Source organism: Panicum virgatum, chromosome 6K (genome assembly GCF_016808335.1).
Source record: "Panicum virgatum strain AP13 chromosome 6K, P.virgatum_v5, whole genome shotgun sequence".
Lineage (NCBI taxonomy): Eukaryota > Viridiplantae > Streptophyta > Magnoliopsida > Poales > Poaceae > Panicum > Panicum virgatum.
In genome coordinates this window covers 8,489,574-8,511,085 of record NC_053141.1, presented here as the reverse complement: position 1 = coordinate 8,511,085, position 21,512 = coordinate 8,489,574, and the positions used below count along the sequence as shown (strand labels likewise).

The following is a 21,512-nucleotide window of genomic DNA, read 5'->3' as shown; positions in this document are numbered from 1 at the left end:
GCCGGACGACGGGCGACGCGGCGAGCATCCGGAGTGCTCGTGGAGCGCGTGCCCGCGTGCTGCGCGTGGGCGAACAGGGAGCCGGGAGGAAGAAAAGAGGAGGGAGGAGAAGGGAAAAAGGAAAGGAGAAAAGGAAAAGAAAAAGAAAAAAGAGAGAAGGAAAGAAAAGGAGAAAAGGGAGGAAAAGAAAAAGGGGAGGGGGCGCCGGCGGGATTCGCGGCGATGGTCGCGAGCCGGGTGTGGCGTCGACAAGAAGCCGAGCGCACGCCAAACGAGGAGAATAGGAATATTAGACGATGATTGATTTCGGTGTTGGGACGGAGATTTGATTTTTGGTGTTGGAACGGAAATTGAGTTTTGGTGTCAGGACGGCGAATCGCCGGAAAAGATTTGAGCTCAGCGATGAAAAGATTTTGAAAAAAAAACATTTTTAGCGAGTAATTTATTTGGGTGAATTTTCGGGATGTTACACGGCGGCGCGGAGCTCGGCCGCGGCCCCCTGGCGGCGCGACGGGCGGAGCTCGGCGCGGCCCCAGGCGGCGCCACGGGCGGACTCGGCCGCGGCCCCTCGCGCCCGGCGCGGCCATGGCGGTCCGGCGTGGCGTGGCCCTGCTCCCGTGGTGCCTCCTCGCCGCCTCCTGCTCCCTGCACGTGGACTCCACGGGCGCAGACGGCGGCTGGAGGGGAGCGAGCACGCGGCTTGAGGGTGACCGGAGCGCGGGACGGCGGCGGCGCTGGCGGAGTCCTCCGCGGGGCCATGGCGGCGGCGGTGGCCATGGCGCGTCTCCTGCTCCTCCGCCGCCCTCACGACTCTCCACGCCGCGCCGCCCCATGGCTCCTCCCTCCTCCTTCCTCTCTCGCCCTCTTCCTTCCAGATCCGAGCAAGTCCGGCTGCGGCGGCGGCGCTACGAGCTCGGGCCCGTGGCCATGGCGCCCGCCCCCCCCCCTCCCGCGGGGCTCCCTTCCCTCCCTCGCCGGCGGGCCGCGGGGCCATGGCGGCGGTGCTCCGAGCTCGGCCTGCTCCCTCCCCCTCCCTCGTTCCGGCGCTGCTGCCTCCCAGGCTCCCCTGCCTCCCGGCCATCCCCGCCTCCCTGGCCATGGCGTGTGGCGGCGGAGGCTTGCGGGAGGCTGGGGCGTGGGCCAGCGGGGCCCAGAAGCTGCACCGGCGTGCCCGCGCGGGGCCTTGCGGTGGGGACCAGGAGCAGGGGCCCGCGCGGCTCGGACGGGTACGAGTCGAAGGTGGGCGCCGGCGACATCGCCGGGGCGTGGAACATAGGGGCCGCGGTGTCCGGCGCCCGGGCACAGCTCCTCGCGCCGCCGCTCCGGCGAGGCCGGCCTAGCCCTCCTCTGCTCGCGGCGGAAGGGAGGAGCGGGCTCGGCGGCACGGGCGGGCTGCCTCGCCACCGGCGTAGGGGTCCGCCGGACATGTCGCACCGGCCGCCGCTCCCAAGCTCTTCCTCTGCTTCGGCCTCCCTCCACCGCTCCGGCCCTGCTCCCTCCCGTGGCGGCGGCGGTTGGGGACGACTGCGGGAAGGACGAGGGGCCCGCGCGCATCAATTTACAGCATCGTCCGTGCCGCGCTGGATGTGCCATGCGGGACCTCGCTTAGCGCACCTCGCTGCAGGGGGAAAAATGCAAAAGGCGTACTGCAAACGGGTAGCGCGCGTTTTACAGAGCCCCACTGCGGGCAGCCTTATGCTGTCCGGTGCAAGAATGCGAAAATTTCCCTCCAAATGTAACAAGCACACTTCATTATTGCACGATTTTAGTTCCTTAACTTACAATGCACAACTGTATCATAGACACTGCCACTGCGGTACCATAATAGCTGGATATACAAAAATCACATGTGAGGCAACTGACGTTTCTATACACAAATCTACCTGAAGACCCTCTACTTCTGGACAAACGGTACACAAACTGGGCAGACAATTATCAAAACCAAATCCACCCAGCAGCAAAAAGATATGCACGACCAGACAGCACTGAAACGGTAAAGACATGCAGCATCAAAACCAGGTAAAAATTCAACATCTATCATCTCAGGCTGTACATTCCATAACCTCATATAGACATGGTCATGGGCAGAATCTTCTGAGGCGTTGGTTGTGGTTTAATATCCCATGATGCCTTTTCATCTGACTCTCCAGGGAGAATGAATGGCTGCGAAATCTCCTTGATCATCAGGTCACCGCAGAAAGGGCACTCGCTTGCTACAGCATCATCCAACTGTGACCTTAGCTGTGAAAACAATAATTGATCGCATCAGCAAAGAAGCTGCATGGTGAAGGATGCTGAGTTCAGAAATTACAGACCTTATCAACTGGGGTTGTGCTCATAATAGATTCACCATTAACATTTGCTCCATTGTCTTTTGCTGCTTTTCTATCCATCAAGCTAAGCCGTTTCTGAAGGTCCAATATTCTCTCAGCCTATAGATCATAACAAACTCATCCATAAATGACTGGTATAATACATTAAATGTAAGCCTGTTGTATTATTGAATACCACAAGCAATTGAAATATTGCAGACAGACTTACATGCGTCTGGCTACTGCAACGAGTTACATGTCCAATCAAGCAATTCGCATGGAAGGCATGTCCACAGGGAAACACGTAAAACGGGGCCATGTGCCCAACAGACGTGTAGCTTCTTCCTACCTGGTGTAACCCTCCAACAGTCAATATTTTACGGCGGCAAACCTATTAGGTCAGGAACAGGAGTTAGCATCACGATGTAGATATCAAAAGCAAGCATAAATTCATTGAATCATGTCTATAAAATGGTAAAAATCCAGACATACTCAAGAAGCAAAGGAAATACAAACACAGGTATCATTCCAAATTTCGCTTGCTACATGTTTGAATTTCAGAAATGCAAGTCAAGAGATGGAAAGTAATGAAGCAAGCAACAGGTAAAAGACAGCAACAGCACTTGATACTGCAGGCACCAGTGTCTTACCCCACAATCCTGCTCACGATCAATTACAGTATATCTCTGAGCGAGGGCACCAATATCACTTCTGATATTGTCTGCCCCACGTGTGGCATCATCCATTTCCTGTTTCAGCAGCTCAATCTGGCTGTTATAATCCTTGAGAGATTTGCATATTTCCTCCTGTTCATTGCCGTACCATAATTAATAAACAAGGGAAGTCATAGAGAACGCAAACATGGAATAGAGGCTACAGACGAGTGACATGAACCTCAAACCTAAAGAAGAACTGAACAATGGAAATGATCTTTTTTATAATAAGCACTCCCTCCGTTTTCAAATATATGATGAACTAATTAGCTTATCCTAAAAGTCATATAGTAAAAAAAATGGAGGGAGTGAGGAACTAAGAATGCATGGAACTTTCTTCATCTTACCTTGAAGTCGTCAATCAATACGAAGTCTGGGAAAAATGGTAAGATATCCTCAACCTTTAACAAGTTATTGGTCTCCGAAAGGAATTCTATTGCTTTCTTTATATTTTCTCTCTTGACACCTTTCTCTTGCTCGATTACATGCTTCGCAACCTTAAGCCACAGCTTCTTCCTAAGTTCTTCATCATCTTCTACTTTGTCAGCTTCTGCCTTTGCAAGTTCTAAGTCTACCTAGTGGGAACAAAGTAAAATATAATAAAAATAACATAAAGAATCGATCCGTCAACATTTAGAGGCACAATGCCTGCTAATCAGGTAGAACATAGTGAGGAATGAGGTTTTACCTTTAAAGCAAGTGCCACAGCTTCCTCATGCATGGACATCATGCTGTAAATACGAACACAAGCACGCATTCTCTTCTCTTGAAGACATAGGCGGAGAGCATACTTGGGATCATAAAAGAATTCAGGGCCATTTGTTTGTCCTTTACCAAATTTAGTGTCGAGAAATTGCAAAAGCTGGGATTCATCTTCCTACAGATAGATCAGAGCACATAAAAATTCTTGTGTGCATGTCTCCAAATATCCACTTAGCCTGATGGATTTGGTACTTATTCCCTTTTTTTAAAAAAAAAAGAACTACCAAAGACATGAATATGGCATGACTGCAGCAGTAGTAATATTGCTTCTATGCATAGGCTGTCAGGCACAACCATGATCATGTCCAAGAGAAACAAACTAAATGCGGAAATTAATACACGGGTTTTTTTTTTTACTCTGTAAGAATGACAGGAAGATCCAACTGTAAGCATACAGCAGGAATGCATGAGCATAAAAATGCACAATATCAAGAGGATTTACCTTCTTGGCATACAGTGATAGCAACAGATTATGCACTCCAGGGTCCTTGTTCTCCAAATCTTTCACACAAAATTCTAGGTATTTAATAACCTCGTGTGTTTCGTTCCTGCAAGAGTCACAAATATAATTTTATTACACCATGCAAATTGTAGAAAACCACGTTAGCCACTTTGAATTGCAGTTTGATGTGGTTCTTAAGAGAAAATGTAATAATAGCATTTTTTATAGTTTGATTTAAATAATAGCATTTTTTATAGTTTGAATTAAAATTTTGAAACCAAAGCTTGAGATTAAAGTATAATGGATAGCTCTTTCCATCCAAAGATTCTACAGAAATGAAATGAGCAATATAACAAATGTTTCACAATACATGAAACATAGGGTTCCCTGACATGATAAAAACAATTGCAGAAAAGCTATTAAAATATGAAGACCCATTTAATAGTGTTATTATGGAAGAAAGGATGTACAATGATCTGTCTAAATATCATACTTCGCATGTGGTTCGCTCACATAACGCATCATTGCTGGTATGAGTTTCCCAGGATTCAACTTGTTTCTCACCATCATCCATGATTCAACAGTCTCATAAGCATCTAACATGATTAAATCTGGGGCAAATTTATACTGCAAGAAAACAAATAAGTAGGTTTAATATGGTAGAAACAAATTTATAAGATAAAAAACAGTATCATTGAAAGAACAATATTCTGTACCACAAGGTCTACAGGAACATTGCGCCGTTGAAGCACTTCCAATGCTTTTCTTGCTTCTCCTTGCTGAAACAATAAATGGAAAAGGCATTAGAACTGGCATCTCAGCCAAGGTCAATGGATACATAGTAAAATCCAATTGATTGTTGCCAAAGAAATGGACTTACACTAGACAAATGGTACTCGATCAAAAAACAATGGCCAGTGCTAATGGAATAAGGCATATGTATTGAGACAGGAATACTAGGTGGATAAATCAAGATGGCTACGCATCAATGTCCGACATCAAATAACTATTTCCTTTTCTGTTAATTTACATACGAAAATAAATTGGTTTAAAAATTACAATTATTCAAAAAAGGATAAAAGTGGATTTAATGGTAGATATAGCAAGAATGTAAGACCATTGTAGCCCAGTACCCAAGACAAGAACAGCAAAGCACAACACAACTACAAACCAACCCTAAGTCCAATCCAGTCTCAGCTGTTTCTGTTAAAACATGGATTTTGCAATATTCTGGCACATTTTTGGATTCAAGTAGGCCTGCCTAAAGCACGGCAGCATGTCAGTTGTCAAAGTTGTGTAGCAATTGGCAGTTGAAAGCATATTCTAAAATTAGGTTCTACCATTGTAGTGCTGCACATTTCCTGAGATGATAAATGTCCGCATGAGGAAACCCACCTGAATGTAATGATGAACCACAATTTCATATTGCTCCTTCAAACCAGCAAAGTACACTAGCTCATCCACTCTTCCATAACTGCAACAGTTGAAGTGATAAGTTAGGGCATATCATGCATTCTAAGTATGGAGTAATATAAACTACAGAAATGGCACTGTTACAATTATCAATTTAGTCATCTCACACCATTTTTTTTGCTGCTAAATAAGTATGCTACTGATGGTGAAACTATTTATAATTAATGTAAACGTAAATCCTGAGCTTATTACAAAAAAGACGATATAATATTTCTGATTATCTCAGGTTCTTTGGAATTAATAATCCTTTTTCTCACAAGTGATTATCAACATTGCAATTAGTATTCAAGTTTGCTTATGCTCCAAATTCAGGTCATTCAGTCCTAAATAGTACTGTAGGTGCCTTATCCCAAAAATATATATATAATCTGGATTTTTATATTTACAAGAATCTTAAAAAAATTTAAAAATATAAGTGCAGCATATTCTCAATAATATAACATACCTTTCCAATAGTCTCATTGTTGTTGCTTCATCTAATACATCTTTGCTGTCACTAAGAAAAGCACGGAATTCATTTACTATCGAACGATATTCTGAGCTATTAGGCTCTGCTACAGAATTTGTAGTGCTGCCAGTGCTATCTTCCAACAGGAGGCGATTAATCTACAAAACATGACACAAATAATGAATAAGATCTAGAAAGGTGGTTAGCTAACCCAAGACTGAAGCAATAATACCAACAAAATATGTGCTATATAGTTTTAGGCACTTTGTCTAAGTACAGCTCAGTAGCCCAAGTTGAGATCATCGTAATCTGCATCTTGTCATCTTTGGTGAGGTTGTCGAGCCTTCTCAACAAGAAAGTTCTGAGAGCATCCTGCCATGTAGACATAGTTGACGGCTTCAGATAAATCCAAGATGTCCATAAAAAAATTTACATCAATGTAAAGCTTAAGCAAGAATGCGCCAAAGCAAAAAACAAAGTTTTCAAGTACAATACCACAACCTTAATGCCATTATATTTATCATTATCAATCTTGGAAATAGCAACATTCAACATTATGCATCATGATAAGGGATACATAAAATGAATCAAATCAATAAAAGATAATCTCACAGAATTATATAAGTTTAAGCTAACAATAATTTACTATACAGAAAACACTTTCACATACTTTCTATAGATACTGCATCAGAGAGTTTCGAGTAAAATTACCTGCTCACCTATTGATATAAACTTCAGGCTGATCTCCTCAAACGATAGGATATAATTCATCTACAACCAAGGAGTGATACTTAGTCTCAATGGGAACAATACAACATAAATAGTATAAACGTTATCATGGGGCACAAATAACAGTACGAGTATCACCTTTGCATAGAAGGAAGCTGCTATGAAATGCTCTTTTGCAGCAAATGCAGCATCAGCCTGCAAAACAAAAGATTTATACACAAGAATTAAAGTCATCCATCAATCACCATCGCAAGATTGAAAGAAGAACTCCAACTTATCAACATACAGAAGGGTAAATATGGAAGTCTTGTGCAAACTACAGAAAGTGATCGCTGTATCAAGATATATAATCAATACCTGCACTAGATAGACTCGGTCCCGCTGGAAAGGGTTGCGACAATGTGATAAAGCAGCAGCATAATGATTCATATCCAAGTAAACTTGCCACATGTCACGACCCTCATCAGAAGTGGAAATCTAAATGATAGGTAGCATCAGCTATGCAAAACTGCAAATCAGGAAGCATTGATGACATGACCCAAAGCAAGAAATAAGAACCCAAACCTGGAATATAGAACTTTCGTCATATGCATAGAAAAGTCCTGTAGATGCATCACTACAGAGGCCAATGATTCCTCTTGAAGTTTCAGGTGTATTATCAACTACAAGTTCCTCCACCATCTGCTGGCTTATTCTGTTCACTACCTAAAAAATTGAGGTTATGCATTGACTTTCTAAGGAAATACACAGCATAGTGGATAGGAGAAAATGGTGTGAGAAAGCAAAACAAATTACAGAGAAAAGGCGTAGAGATAAACTTTTGAGAAAATTATACCTTAATCTTGTCCCCAATCAGAAGCAGAAAATGGAATTCAGACAATGCAAATGACCTTGGTTTAGTTCCAGAATCTCCCAATTTTGAGTAGTCAAAAAAACCCTTATTTTCCACAAAGTTCTCGTCTCCACTAGTAGAGCTGGAAAACTAAATTGAGTTAGAAAAAAATAGTGCAGAAAATTCAGAAAGGTGCTCTAACTTGTGTTTCCTGTAATTTAGCATAATGATAAGACAGATTATTACAGCATGAAAGGGTAGCCTAAAAAATTAGTACTGTTAAGATATGGTGTGAACTAATGGGGAACAAGCTCCAAACTGTCTTGAGGATTAATTTGGCATAGTTTCTTGACATGAGGGTTTATTATCATGATACGTGTAAGCAGCTGCATCGGCCAGCCCATATTTTCTAGCAACTAGGAGAGCGATAGAGCTTGCTTTTTGAAAAGAGCATTTTGTTCAATGTAAGCTTGAAGCCTACTCCCCAAAAGAAGCTCAAGTAGTAAGCACTAAGTTATTAAGTTCAAAGCTAGGGCATTCTTAGTCTAGAATAACCCAAACATTCAACAGAGAACATCTTATATTATGTAATCCTGCTCGTAATAGAAGCTTTCAATGTTCAAAGCTAGTGCCTTGAAAATAATTACAATGAGCAATCTATATGTATAATTTTTGCACATGGCAAGCAAGTGCTTTTCCACGTTGGCTGTGTGGGTTCCTTTTTCTTCATCTTAATATAATGATACACAGCACTCCTGCATGTTCGAGAAAAAAGTGTTTTTGCACATTAACAGTCAAAGTTCAAGCATCTGATCGCTCGTTCCCGAAGAAAACTTGAATTTGGGAATGCAGGAGTAGGTTACTTGCCTAACGAGCCGAACCAAACTTACAACAAGGTTTAGCCAACTAAGGAGAACCTATGAAGTAGAGTATAAAGCTAATTCAGTGGTTCACCTGTGTTGCGCTCCAAAATTCAGTTCACCATGATAAATTCCAGATCCAGAAAGCCATCCAAAGTGTTTAGCTCTTCTTTGCTTGATAAAGAAATGTAACTCACTGGGTAGCATCCAATGGATACATAAGTTAGAAACACAAATTTGCTGTATACAAATGCAGCTGCTTTACTCTTGAGCACTGTAGAAATCACATCAGTTACCTGTTAGGTATTTCTCCTGGGAGCTCCATAAAGTGTATGGCACGATCGGAGTAACTAGTAAAAACAGTCTGTGCAGCATAGTTGTTATTAAAGACTGCACAAATTTCAATATAAAATGCAATGGAAAAAACTTTTAAAGAAACTTTATAGTGTGTGTTGTTGCTCTAAAAAAAACAAAGCATTCAAAGTCAAAACAGCAGTATATAGTACAATGTAGCATCTACAATATTGATGAGCCTAGTTGTTCAACATAAGCACTGACACTGACAAGGACATCAAAGTCTCAAGCTGACAAACTAGTTTTCCCAACCAAATTTAATTGGGATAATCCTACAGCATACAGTTAACATGTATGTTTTAAAATCTGCAACTGGTAAAGCTGAGAATGAATACTTACTTCTAATGAACCAATGCCTGTGAACGAGTAAAGCCGTGTTGGAGTGACGGCCATCACATAGTACCTTGTGGAATTTCCAACCACAGCAGTCTCCATCTGCGCAACCGATTGCTCAATCACACCCACTCCGATTAAAACAGAAGAATCTAGCAGCAATTGACAACATCTGAAACCTGGAGATCCTTGATGCCCTCTCTTTGCTCAGTGAGCTGGAAGAGCGGCTTCACATACTTCTCCCTCTTGTCGGCCTCATCCACGGCCATCTCGAAGATCTGCCCGCTCTCGGTGCCCAGGATCACCTCCTTGGTCGATGCTGCAGCAACAAAACCAGACGCTCAACAACCGCTGCCACCACGGTCAATCCAACTGATGAATCGATCGAGAGGAGAGGATGGTCCACCTTCCGTGATGGATTGGCGGTTCCAGGCGACGGCATTGACGAGGAGGCCGCGGAGGCGGGGGAGCGGCTTGGGGCGCGGCCACCTTGCGTGGTGGTAGTACGTCTCCGCGCCGCCCGGGTGGACCACCGTGGCGACACAGTGCTTGCCGCCGGGGTCCAGGAACACCCGGTGCACCGAGTGGTCGCCGGAGCGGCCGCTCCCGAGGTCGAGATCTGCAGGAGGGGGAGGAAGCAGCGCGGGGCTGTGAGGCGACGCCTTGCGGAAGGGGGGAACGGAGGGGAGACGGGGGGAGACTTGCCGTGCGCGTCCTCGAAGGTGTAGTCGTGGCGGACGAGCCAGCCGCGGGAGGTGCCGAGGACGATGACGTCGCTGCCGGCGGCCATGGAGGTGACGGCGCCGTGGCCCCGCGCGGCCTGGCGCTCCAGCGGGTCCACGGAGAAGAGCTGGCCGCCGCCGCCGTCCATGGCCGATGGTGAATCGTCCACGGAGAAGAGATGAGGCTGCGGCGCGGGGGCAGTAGGTCGCCGGCGCGGAGGGGACGACGGGATCGCTGCGGCCGCCGCGGGGGAGCTCGCCGAGAGCCGAGCCGGTGGAGGAGGGGATCGCTTGTGGGCCGTGGGCCGTATGGGCTTTCCGGCTTCCGTACAATGAGATGATGATGATGGGTCCGGGCTGTGAGCGTTTTTATATTTTTATATTTTTCGAAATCGTTTTTTACATAAATATATTTTCGGTTTCATAATTCTCCTGCTGGGCACTAGGGACCTTAATATAAATAAAATTTATTTTTAATCACATTTTAGCCTCTGGCAGGTACCCGCTGCCCAGTGGCGAGGCGGTAGGCCAGGCAGCCGCCCGGCAGGGGGACGGCAGGCTTCCCTATATAAAAGACTGAGTTTCCCCCTCCCCTCTCATTTGCTTCCCACGACATCTAGAGAGGGAGAGAGATATGAGGAGTGAGGGAGGGAGTTGCAGCGGCGAAGCCTTGCCGGATTTTAGATCCGAACTACAGGTAATATATATTTTTCAACTTTCTCATTCTAAATTTTTTGTATATTTAATTCTATAATTAGTGTATGCAGCAGTAATAATATTTTAGCGATTTAGGTCCTGTTTTTATTATAATTTAGGTAGAATTAGGATTAGTTTTTAGAAAAATCATTTAGGTTTACCAACCATTTTGTGGTATTGATTAGTTGGTTAATGCGAGAATTTTTTTTTGAAAAATACTCAGAAATGGTAGAAAATGCTAGAAAAGTATATGGAAAATTCAGATAAATTGTAGAAAATGCAGGAAAATTATAGAAAATATTAGAAAATTTTATTTATAAAATTTTATTGTACAAAAATTGTAGAAAATGCTAGAAAATTCTAGAAAAGTTTATGAAAATTTCAGATAAATTGTAGAAAATGCAGAAAAATTATATTTTTGTGTTAGGAATGGCCGAAGATACGCCAGCTCTACTTGACCGAGTCATAGACTCGTCGCACCGGTCCTTCCTTGTAGTGGTTCAGCGCGTGAAACTTAACGTGTTGCGTCCACGTCCACCAGCGGAGTGGATTCCTGTTGACCCACGTTGGGTGCCCAGGTGATATGTCGTCGGATTATATTTCTGAGAATACGTTTGTTTTGTACTTATAAGACGATGATTAAGATATCCTAATTGCTATTGCATAGGGGCCACACAGGATACCTTTGAGGCGAGCTTCGAAGACTGCAGTCGGTTATTTTCTACACCTAAGCAGCAGGCCGATCCTACCTTCCAGACACCTGTGGCCACCGGACGTCTAGGTAGAGACGTAGGGCCTCCAGACCGACACACCTGACCATGTCCACGCACAGCGTAAAAGAGGTCGACATGGCCGGGGTGGTTAGGAGGTGCTTCTAGTTGTTTCTGTATTTTTGTTATGGACATGTCGTCATGTTATATTTATTTCGTTCTCATGCATCACCTATTTCGTTCTCAGTTGCGTATGTGTATGAATTGCTAAGTTATACTTTTCATATTCATCTACTTTACTAACGGTTTTTATTTCTATCCAAAATATTTAAAACCATATCTAATGTCGCACTGATGGTCAAGGTTTAACCTGCGGGAGGAGCCTGCCGCCCCCCTGCCGAGCGGCGGGTAGGCCTACCGCCCCGCCACCGGGCGGCGGGTACCTGCCGCCCGGCTGCCGGGCGGCAGCCTCCCCCAGGGGCAAAAATGTGATTAAAAATAAATTTTATTTACATTAAAGTCCCTACCGCCCGGCAGGAGGGCGGCAGGGGGCCGGCCGCCCCGCAGCCGAGCGGTAGGGCTATAAATCTGTAAATTATGAAACCGAAAATATATTTATGTAAAAAACGATTTTAAAAAATATAAAAATAAAAAAAACGCGGGCTGTGAGGTGGGAGATTGCAGCCCAGATCAGCCCAGCCCAGCCCGGCGATCGGAATGCGGCCCAAAATGGCCCAACGTGATCGCAGTGAACTCAACTGCCACTGACATTTTTTGATTTTTTTTGCTCGTGTCTGCAACGACGAAGAAACCGCACAAAGTGACCGTTCGATTTGCAAAATTTTCCTGAAAGTTTTTGAAGTATAATCTGTATTTGTAAGCATGCATGTCTAAGTTTTTGAAGTGTATGCTTTGCAGCTTTTGATCCCAGGCAGCAAGCCACGAGTACACAGTAGCCACTAGTACACTGTACACAGTAGCCTACGGCAGAAGCCAGAGGCAAGCAACGTTCTTTCTTCCCCGCCAGCCGCCAGCCGCCCGCCTCCTGCTGGATCACGCTCGCCGGCTGCCGCCGCCCACTCGCTCTGGTCGCTCGAGTCCGTCCCCACCACCGGCCGTCGCTAGCTCGTCCCCATCCACCCGGCCCGCCGCTCCCGTCCGCTCGCCGGCCGGCATCCGAGCAGGGAGCTGACAGGAGCAGGATATCGGAGCAGGGTGAGAGCTGGGCCGAGCTCGCTCATCGACAGGCGAGCAGCTGCTTCCAGTGGTAGGCCGCGCGCTAGCTAGATCGAGCCGGCGGTCGATCTGATTTCTGCGGCCGGACGGCCGTCGGCGACGACGAGGATGTAAGTGACAAAGTGTCTTCTGCTTCCTTGGGAGCTCTAAGTGAGTGCATATGAGTGTGTGCGACAACACAATCTGTATTGTTCTTTAACGCATTTTTAGTTAGAGTTCAAGCATGGTATGATGCACGAATAATAAATTTAAAACTGCTGATCTGTTTTTCTACACCCCATTTCCTTTTTTCGCAATTTTGTTTTCATATGCTATCTCAAGTTCTCGACATCATAGTCAGTGTTCTGTCTTCTCTTTTTATTTACCCTAGTGTTCTATCTTTGTTTCATCCAATAATTTTGCCAATTTTTTCAACCAAATGCCACATTATTGGAGTACAAGTCCAATGACCTGGACCACACACACACACACACCCCAATAAATAATCCATCTATGAATTATGATATACACCTATATATGGTTGTCGTGTCATCACTTCCGGACGGAGGATTTCTTGGTCTTGTAGTGAGATCAACATTTTTTTTCAGCATTATTATTATTAGTAGTAATAAAATGTTGTTGCTGGGTACCTGTTGTCTTGTCACTCATGATTGCTAATTAGTCAAAGCAGCAATTCTTGCTCTAGTTTATCGTGCTAACGCATTATATAGTTTCAAACTTAATAATGAGGTGTCATATATACACTCATATTTGTGATCAAAAGGGGTTAGGTATGTTGGTGGTTCTCATTTCATGTGCATATGGTACCTACGTTCATGTGCTCTGTGCTAATCTCTAATTAAATAAATATGGTTGTCTCAAAAATCTCTCCTGTTAATTAACATCCATAAATAAGGTTGTCACTTCAGAAGTACTAGGTTTACGTTTTTGTGGAATTTCCATCATGATGATATACAAATATAATATATAGCTAAACGGCTTGCTAGATAACAAATAATCTCTCTTCCTCATGTGTCCTTTTCACCCTTCTTGTAGATCTTTTCTGACCTTGTCTAGCTCTGACTCATCACAGTTTCCCCCTATTAAGATATATTTACCACATTAAGGACCTTCCCAACTGTATTAATTTACCTAGCAAAAGCTAAAATTTCACAGCGATTTTCCTCTCACTTTGGCTTATATATGAGTGATCTATGCAATGCGAAATTCCGGAGCCTCAATTGTTACATCAAACCCACAGATCAAGCTACTCTCTCTTTTTTTTTCTTTTTCTTTTTTTGCACACAATGCCAAAATTTTCTTTGGCACATGATAGCTCTGAATCAAAAGCCTCTTACCTTCAAATCTACAGATCTGCTTATTATGCTTCAGAGGCAATATTAACCATATATTCATACAGCCTGCAAATGATCTGTTAATTAGCCTTTCCATGGCGTGCTTTCCAGGGAAGAAGAAGGGGGCAGCAGTACTCTACGCATACTCGTGGCAACGGATTGCCACCTTGGCTACCTTGAGAAAGATGAGGAGCGAAGATTCGACTCCTTTGACACTTTTGAAGAGATCTGCTCATTGGCAGAAAAACATAAGGTAAATATCGATCTTGTAAAAAAATTCTTATTTGTATGTGTGTATGATTTCTTTTGCAATGGATGCGATGTTCTACTTAATTTATGCATGTAGTGCTATTTCTTTCTTGAAAAATTTTATTACACGTGACGTTCAAGTATATATGAACATTTTTTTTTCAAAGAAAGGTATATGAACCGTGAATGCTGAGGAATGATGAATTGCAGGTGGATTTCCTACTCCTTGGTGGTGATTTGTTCCATGAGAACAAGCCTTCCAACTCGACATTGGTAAAGACAATTGAGATCCTGCGACGCTATTGCATGAACGACCGGCCGGTGAAGTTTCAGGTGATAAGTGATCAGGCAGCAGGCAGCCTCCGGAATAGGTGCAACAATCTTTCACTTAACATTGTATATATCTCTCAACTTCTTATTTCTGAAAATGAATCTTTCACTAGCTAAACCAAGTGAAACATATGTCTACTTGTCCCTGTGCAATTGACATGTAGTGATTTTCTCAGGGTTGGCCAAGTGAATTATGAAGACTCAAACTACAGCATTGGCTTGCCTATCTTCGCCATCCATGGGAGCCACGATGGTCCTACTGGAGTTGTATGGACACTGTGTTTATTCTCATGATAGAAAGATAAATATATATACTCTCTTCATTTGCAAATATAATACTCAGTTTTTACTTTAATCCAATTTGCAAAGTAATCCTTGCATTGACCACCAGTTTATGCTTTATCATATTGTTGAAAGTTATGCCAACAAACATGATCACATGCGAGTACTTTAAAATTAAACACAAATCCAATGAAATTGTTATATTAAAAATCCACATATTGGCATGCTAATTGGCAGTCGAAGTTTATGAAATTTGGATGTATCTGGAGATTACTGATAGCCTTTTTCTATAAAAAAAACAGCAGGCACATTTTTGTCCAGTGTCTAATTCGTTTAGTTTCTATTTTTTTAGGATAACATGTCTTCGAATGATATACTCTCAGCTGGAAATTTTTTGAATTATTTTGGTAAAACTGATCTTGGATGCACGGGTGTCGGTAAAACAACAGTTTGTCCTATATTTATCATAAAGGTACACCCATTTGATATTTTGTATTCTTTAATTTCTATACAATTTTAGCCACAGCCTAGTATTATCACTTATTAGAGGCTGATGCAATAGCTTGTATTATTTCAGGGTCAAACTTATGTTGCTCTATATGGACTTGGCAACATTAGGGATGAGAGACTGAACATAATGTTAAATGTACTTCACCACAAAACCTGATTAGGATCTGTATTTATGCATTTATTTTATAGGCGAAGCAATGAAATTGCTAATTAATTATGAATATTTCAAATATTTTTATTATTTAGGAACCACATGCGGTTAATTGGATGCTACCTGAAATCCGAGATGAGATAGACTGGTTCAACATCTTGGTTCTTCATCAGAAAAGGTGCATAGTCTGACTGAGTAATTGCCTATGATGATGATTTTATAACAATTTATGATCTCTATTTTGCAGTTGTGCTTCCTAATCAGAAATTATATTCTGAATTTCTGCAGAAAAAAGGCAAGTCCTAGCAATGGTGTCAGTGAGCTCCTCCTGCCACGTTTTCTGGACTTGGTAATTTGGGGCCATGAGCATGAATGCCTAATTGATCCTGAGGTAACAAGAAATAAATTTTAACAGAAAGAAGGGGGAAAATGCTGCATTATTTACATATTTAGTTAGGCGTTCTTTATATTTGGATTTCACATTTAAATTTAACCCTTTTTTTTGTTCCAATCACCTACTTACAGGAGGTTTCTGGAATGGGTTTCCACGTCACCCAACCAGGTTCCTCAATTGCTACCTCACTGATTAATTCTGAAGCAAAGGCAAAGCATGTGCTCTTGTTGGAAATCAAGGTCAGTGTTGATGCAACATGCTGCACTAACATTCAAATAATTTTTATTTCATCGCTTAATTTCTCATGTTTCCCTTAAGCAGGGGACACAATACAGGCCAACCAAAATACCTCTGCAGTCTGTAAGACCTTTTGAATATGTAGAGGTAATCCACTTCTTACTTCATTTGTGCATCAATCAAGTGCATTACATCAAGAGAATGACATGCAGGTTGTACTGGAAGACCAGGTAGATGTTGATCCTAGTGATGAAGCAACCATTCATGCCTATCTGCACAGAATTGTAAGTCTCCAAAGTACCTAGTATTTTTCTAATATGAATTATGTCCATTTTATTGAATATATATGACCATGACCAATTGAATTACCTCGAGAATGGTAGCTTTAATCAGATCCATCATTGAATTTTTAGTTGTTGGATGTTTGTAGTTTCTATCTATTTGTATGCTACTCAATACTAATAGCTGAGCTGGTTCAGGTGAGCAACCTTATTGAGAAGGTTAGGGAGACAGCAGCAAGTGGATCAGAACCCAAGCTTCCACTAGTTAGAATAAAGGTAACCCCAGGAGCTCTTGATGGCACTCCCCCCCCCCCCCAATCATTTTGAAAGAGGTTGAATTGTTCATCAGGTGGATTTTACTCTGGCTTCTCAACAATAAATTCCAAACAATTTGGTCAGAAGTATGTGGGCAAGGTACCTCAAAACCTAAATATGGAACTTACTAATGTGATGTCATCCCTTTTAATCTTACTTCTTACTTAAGGTTTTTCTGTTCACTACTATTATTGTTGTTATAGGTTGCAAACCCGCAAGACATCCTTCTTTTTACAAAATCAGGGAAAAGGTGTAAAAATACACAAGGTACTTATTATTTTTTGAAAGAAAACAACTTATTCAGTGGCAGAGCTTGGGCTGAACTAAAGAAATTTACTTATTTTTATACCTTGTTTATGCAAAGATACGAAAAATATCCTATGTGTTCAATAAAAAAGTACACAAGTGCTAATGATAAGTCACGACTTAAGAAATAATAGAGAAACTGGGACATATTAATTGCAAGATTTATTTTGTCATATTCGAGGAGAATGCAAGTGAATTCATGGAGGAGCAGAAAGGTGGGACTTATATTGATCACAGTTCTTTCAAATAAATTAAGAGATAACATGATTTTTTTATTGGACACATATTTTTCATTGATGGCCAGAATAACCCATTTTCGTAAAATTTTGGAATAATTTTGCTAAATTAAAAACCCTGTTTGACTCTCTTCCTTAGTGAAATGGCGCACAAGGTTTGCCATGTTACTGGAAAAAAATCATTTAATTTTTTATAGAAACAATTTAATAAATTACTGTAACACCCCACTCTTCCGAGGGGCAAGCTCGCTTACACATAGCACCTCACTTACGCTTTCGTCCTTACTTCGCGTAAAAGGGTCAACCCGAAGGTGCTATGACTGGAGGACAAAGACTTATAAGTTGGCTCCACCTTTCTCAACTAATAAGGTGGTACTAAACATGTGCACGCAGCACTCATGGGCCACATCCAAATTGGGCCGGATGTCACAATTACTCCCCTCATGTATGGCCAAAGCCCGGATGGCCGACTTAACTACTTCTTAATTCAATTCGGCCCCTAAACTATATCGCTTGGTTCAATTTACCTACTAATATAATTTATTTGTTTCTTCACATACAAGTGGAATCATAAGTTAAGATTTCGTAGGGTTGTAGTGGGCATCACAACGTGTGTAAAAAAATATATATTATGAATTTTCATCATTATGTTTGTGAGAATTTTTTACAATGATTGAAAAAATGAGAGCCGTCCATCTGATAGAATCGTACGGTAGTCAAGGTAGGCAGTACCTCGAAGTACCTTGACTAAAGTAACTGGTGGTACAAAAATGTGGGACCAAGTACCAATAAGAGTGGGATCAAATACTAATTTAATTTAATTCTCCATAGTTCAACGACAAAAAAATTCAATGGAAAAAGTACCTAAAAGTATCATCTGATACTTTATAATCATTATAACAGAGCTCTATGTTTCCTATAATTTTGTAACATAAGTGTTAATTTCTAATAAAATATTATACCCTATCAAAATAATGATAAATTGTTTTGACTCTTTTAAAATATGTTATGATGTCCGCTACCATCTTGCAAAATTTCAACTTAGGACTTCACTCGTGCATGAACAAAAAAAAGATAAATCTTATTAAGGGGTAAATTGGACCAGATGATATAGTTTATAGGGTAAATTGGACCAAGAAATAGTTTGGGGAGGTTATTTGGACTTTAGCAATACTTGAGGGGAGTAATATAGAATTTTTCCCTTTTTTATATTACTTGACAAGAAAGTGAGCATTTGCAATCCCAAACGAGTAATGTGGTGTACTGAACTTCCTTTTCTGTATATATTGTAGAAAGCCCTAACAGTTCTGGAGAGGTTGACACAAATGACCTCAACCAACAAACCATTGAAGCGCTCATTTCAGAGACTAACTTGGTACGTAACTTTCTCTTGATCCACTTTTTATCAGGAGTTGCATAATGTTAATGGTCTCTTTTAGTCATGTTTGCATCATTATCCACCTCCTCTTCTTCTTCTTTGTATTGAACATCATGTCATCATCACATTATTATGTTAGACACATATAGTTGCAGAATAAATACAGGTTGATACTATTCTTAACTTTACTATTTGTCATCCAATCCTTGTTTTGCCCAGCAATCGGAGATCCTTCATCTAAATGACTTGAACAGCGCATTGCATGATTTTGTCAACAACGACGACAAGACGGCATTTCACTCCTGCTTGAAACAAAGCATCGATGAAGCAAGAGTAGGATGCTCTACTGATGCACAGAATTTATATATTATATAATATCGATTATTGAACACACAATACTACATGCTTCAGAACTGGGATATCTAAATAACCAAACTGTCTAACATTTCCATTATTTTTCTATATCTAATCTGAACCTAAAAAGATGTCTGTTTGAGATTTGCAGAACAAGCTGACCACCGCCACGGAGGATTCTACAAACATCGAAGAGCAACAAATAGCATGCTCGCTGGATCAGAACGTGCAGGTGTTAAAAGTCTTCTTTGTGACTGACTTATATCTATCTTGAAACAGAGTTTCTGATAAAACTTATGCAGAACAAAAGTTTTTGCTGAAAACCATTCTTGTTGTGTAGGCGCCAGGAAAGGAAACCATTCTGCTGACCCATGCACTCAGCGTTCTTGAATCCGACGATGAACCGGTTGAATATTCCGTACGTAATCTCTCGTATGGTTCTGTTATGCTGCAGCCAATCTTGCCATATGACATGCTGACGAAGTGCCCCATTCTCAAGGATCAGGAGGAGATGAGTAGCAGCAGCCATCAAGCAGCGGGAAGGAAGAGGCGAGCGGCATCCGGTGGGGGCGGCGGAGGATCTGCGGCGTCTGCTGCCGGGAGGAGGAAGACTGACCTGGCTTTGTTCCAGAGGGCTCCGTCGAAGGAAGACGACGCTGATGCGGCCAAGCAACGCCGGGCTCCTGTAAGTTGCATTCAGCGATCTCTCTGCAGCTTCTCCATCTCCCAATACAATGGCCAGCCATTTGTGCTTCCGTTTGTTACTATATTCAGAGTTCTCTGCATACTGAATGCACATGTCCAGTGAATGGAAGGAGCTACTTGTGCAGGTTGCACCCGGGAGGTATGGGGCGGTGATCCGGCGGAGGTGATCGATGAGCTCGCTGGATGTGTCCTGCGGCAGTGGCTGATGACTGAGATTCCTTTTCGGGGTTGAGTGCTGGCGCCAGAATTTGTCTGGCGAACTTGAGCCTCTGGGTGAGCTACTGGACTGGCTAGTGTATTGAGGAGCTTAAGCATTTAAGGTTCAGAGCAACGGTGGAGCATTTCCTGACCGATCAAGTATTAATGTTTACTAATTGACTGCACAATATTAACTAATTAGTTAATCTGCTCTGCTAGTAGTCTTTTTATGCACGACATGGTTCTGCCCACCAGTAGCGAATCTAGAATTTTTAGTTAGGGTGGTCTGGTTAATATTTTAGTGAACAAATTAATTTAATCTTATAAAAATTTATTTTCGGGTTTTTCGTCTTCTCCATTCAATTATTATCAATTGTTGTACATAAGAAAAATGATTAGTACCTATTTTTAGAAGTTATTAGGAGTGTCTGACTAGCTGTCAAAGTACAGTAGTACCAGGCAAATGTCTCAACAAAAAAACTAAAACATATAATAAGCAATTTCACCGGGGCTAGACCTTTTGAGCACGACTGATCGAGATGCGCGTCCGGTTGGTGATGTCCCACCAGAATGCCAACCGCGTCTCGTTCGCCGCCGTCTCCCTACCACCGTGCTTGGCCACACACCGTGCCGACGACAGGAGGTACACCACTGGCTTCTGACACGAGATGTGCGTTTATGGAGTGCTGTACCGTTCCACCAGTGCCGATCTCCTCGGAGATTTCTATTTATCGCGCCAGCTACTGCTAGTTAGGGATGAAAACCGTAACCGAAAATCTCGTTTACCGGGGCTCGTTTTCGAGGTTTTACCGCTGTTTCAAAGAAAACGGAAACGATAACGGTAACCGAAGAAACGGAAACGATAACGGTAAAAAAATACGGAAACGATAACGAAAATGATTTTACCTCTTTTCGATCGTTTCCGCGTTTTATCGTATTTCCCCGGTAATTTCCGCCGGTATTTTACCGGGAAACCTTCCTGTCCGACAGGTACTCGTACTCCCATTCTCCCAATCTCCCATCGAGCTCCCAAGGCCCAGCTCGGCCTATCTCCACTCCAGTCAAATAAATACTCTAACCATCCGTCACCCCATCCCAGAAGGCCAGAACCCTAGTCGACCATAGTCGGCGACTCCTCGATCCTCGTCTCCTCGTCTCCTCGAGACCTCGACGCTTCGACTTCGCCGCCAGCCCGCCGCCTACCTTGGCCTTGGCCAAGCGCCTTCGTCTACCACCAGCTTCAGACTCCAGCAAATCGGCATCGATGGCGCCTACGATATGTCATATGCGTCATGTGGGTCATACTTTGATATGTCATATGTGCATGTGTGTGCAGCAGCAGCACTGCACTAGCACTACTATGTCACTTTTGAACCCTGTCGTGTGTTTTGTTTAATGGCTAAGGTTGAACTTGACCTGCTATAGTGCTATAATATTCTATTACTTATGTTGACGTGTCGCCATGTTAAGGTGATAAACTGATAATATTTTCCGTATGATCTTGCCTTATTGAACCTATGTATTGTCATGTCTAATCGTTTTTTAACCTATAAATTATCGATTTTCGACCGATATCGAGCTATTCTCGATCGGATAGTTTTGTTTCCGAAGTTCCCGTATTATCGGCACC

The 21,512-nt window shown here is 42.6% G+C and overlaps 2 protein-coding genes across 2 annotated transcripts; one reads left to right on the top strand and one right to left on the bottom strand.

Moving 5' to 3' along the window:
* Positions 1-1,722: 1,722 nt before the first annotated feature.
* Positions 1,723-10,316, bottom strand: LOC120711576 (vacuolar sorting protein 18-like). The gene is made up of 23 exons (XM_039997150.1): positions 9,964-10,316; positions 9,665-9,877; positions 9,438-9,577; positions 9,265-9,360; positions 8,868-8,935; positions 8,666-8,767; positions 7,715-7,853; positions 7,444-7,584; positions 7,237-7,356; positions 7,018-7,074; positions 6,862-6,921; positions 6,415-6,522; positions 6,148-6,308; positions 5,625-5,703; positions 4,946-5,008; positions 4,723-4,856; positions 4,230-4,335; positions 3,714-3,902; positions 3,373-3,600; positions 2,963-3,118; positions 2,542-2,703; positions 2,316-2,432; positions 1,723-2,241 (listed from the first exon to the last, which is right to left on the bottom strand). The coding sequence occupies exons 1-23, from the start codon at positions 10,127-10,129 to the stop codon at positions 2,065-2,067; spliced, it is 2,982 nt and encodes a 993-aa protein (XP_039853084.1). The 5' UTR covers positions 10,130-10,316; the 3' UTR covers positions 1,723-2,064.
* Positions 10,317-12,401: 2,085 nt separating this feature from the next.
* Positions 12,402-20,158, top strand: LOC120711575 (double-strand break repair protein MRE11-like). The gene is made up of 19 exons (XM_039997149.1): positions 12,402-12,732; positions 14,068-14,209; positions 14,416-14,576; positions 14,712-14,802; positions 15,170-15,289; positions 15,395-15,463; positions 15,574-15,656; positions 15,767-15,869; positions 16,004-16,111; positions 16,194-16,256; positions 16,322-16,393; positions 16,589-16,673; positions 16,749-16,804; positions 16,909-16,972; positions 18,540-18,622; positions 18,845-18,958; positions 19,131-19,211; positions 19,320-19,397; positions 19,479-20,158. Coding segments are annotated over exons 1-19 (1,884 nt in total). The 5' UTR covers positions 12,402-12,730; the 3' UTR covers positions 19,788-20,158.
* The last annotated feature ends 1,354 nt before the right edge of the window (positions 20,159-21,512 follow it).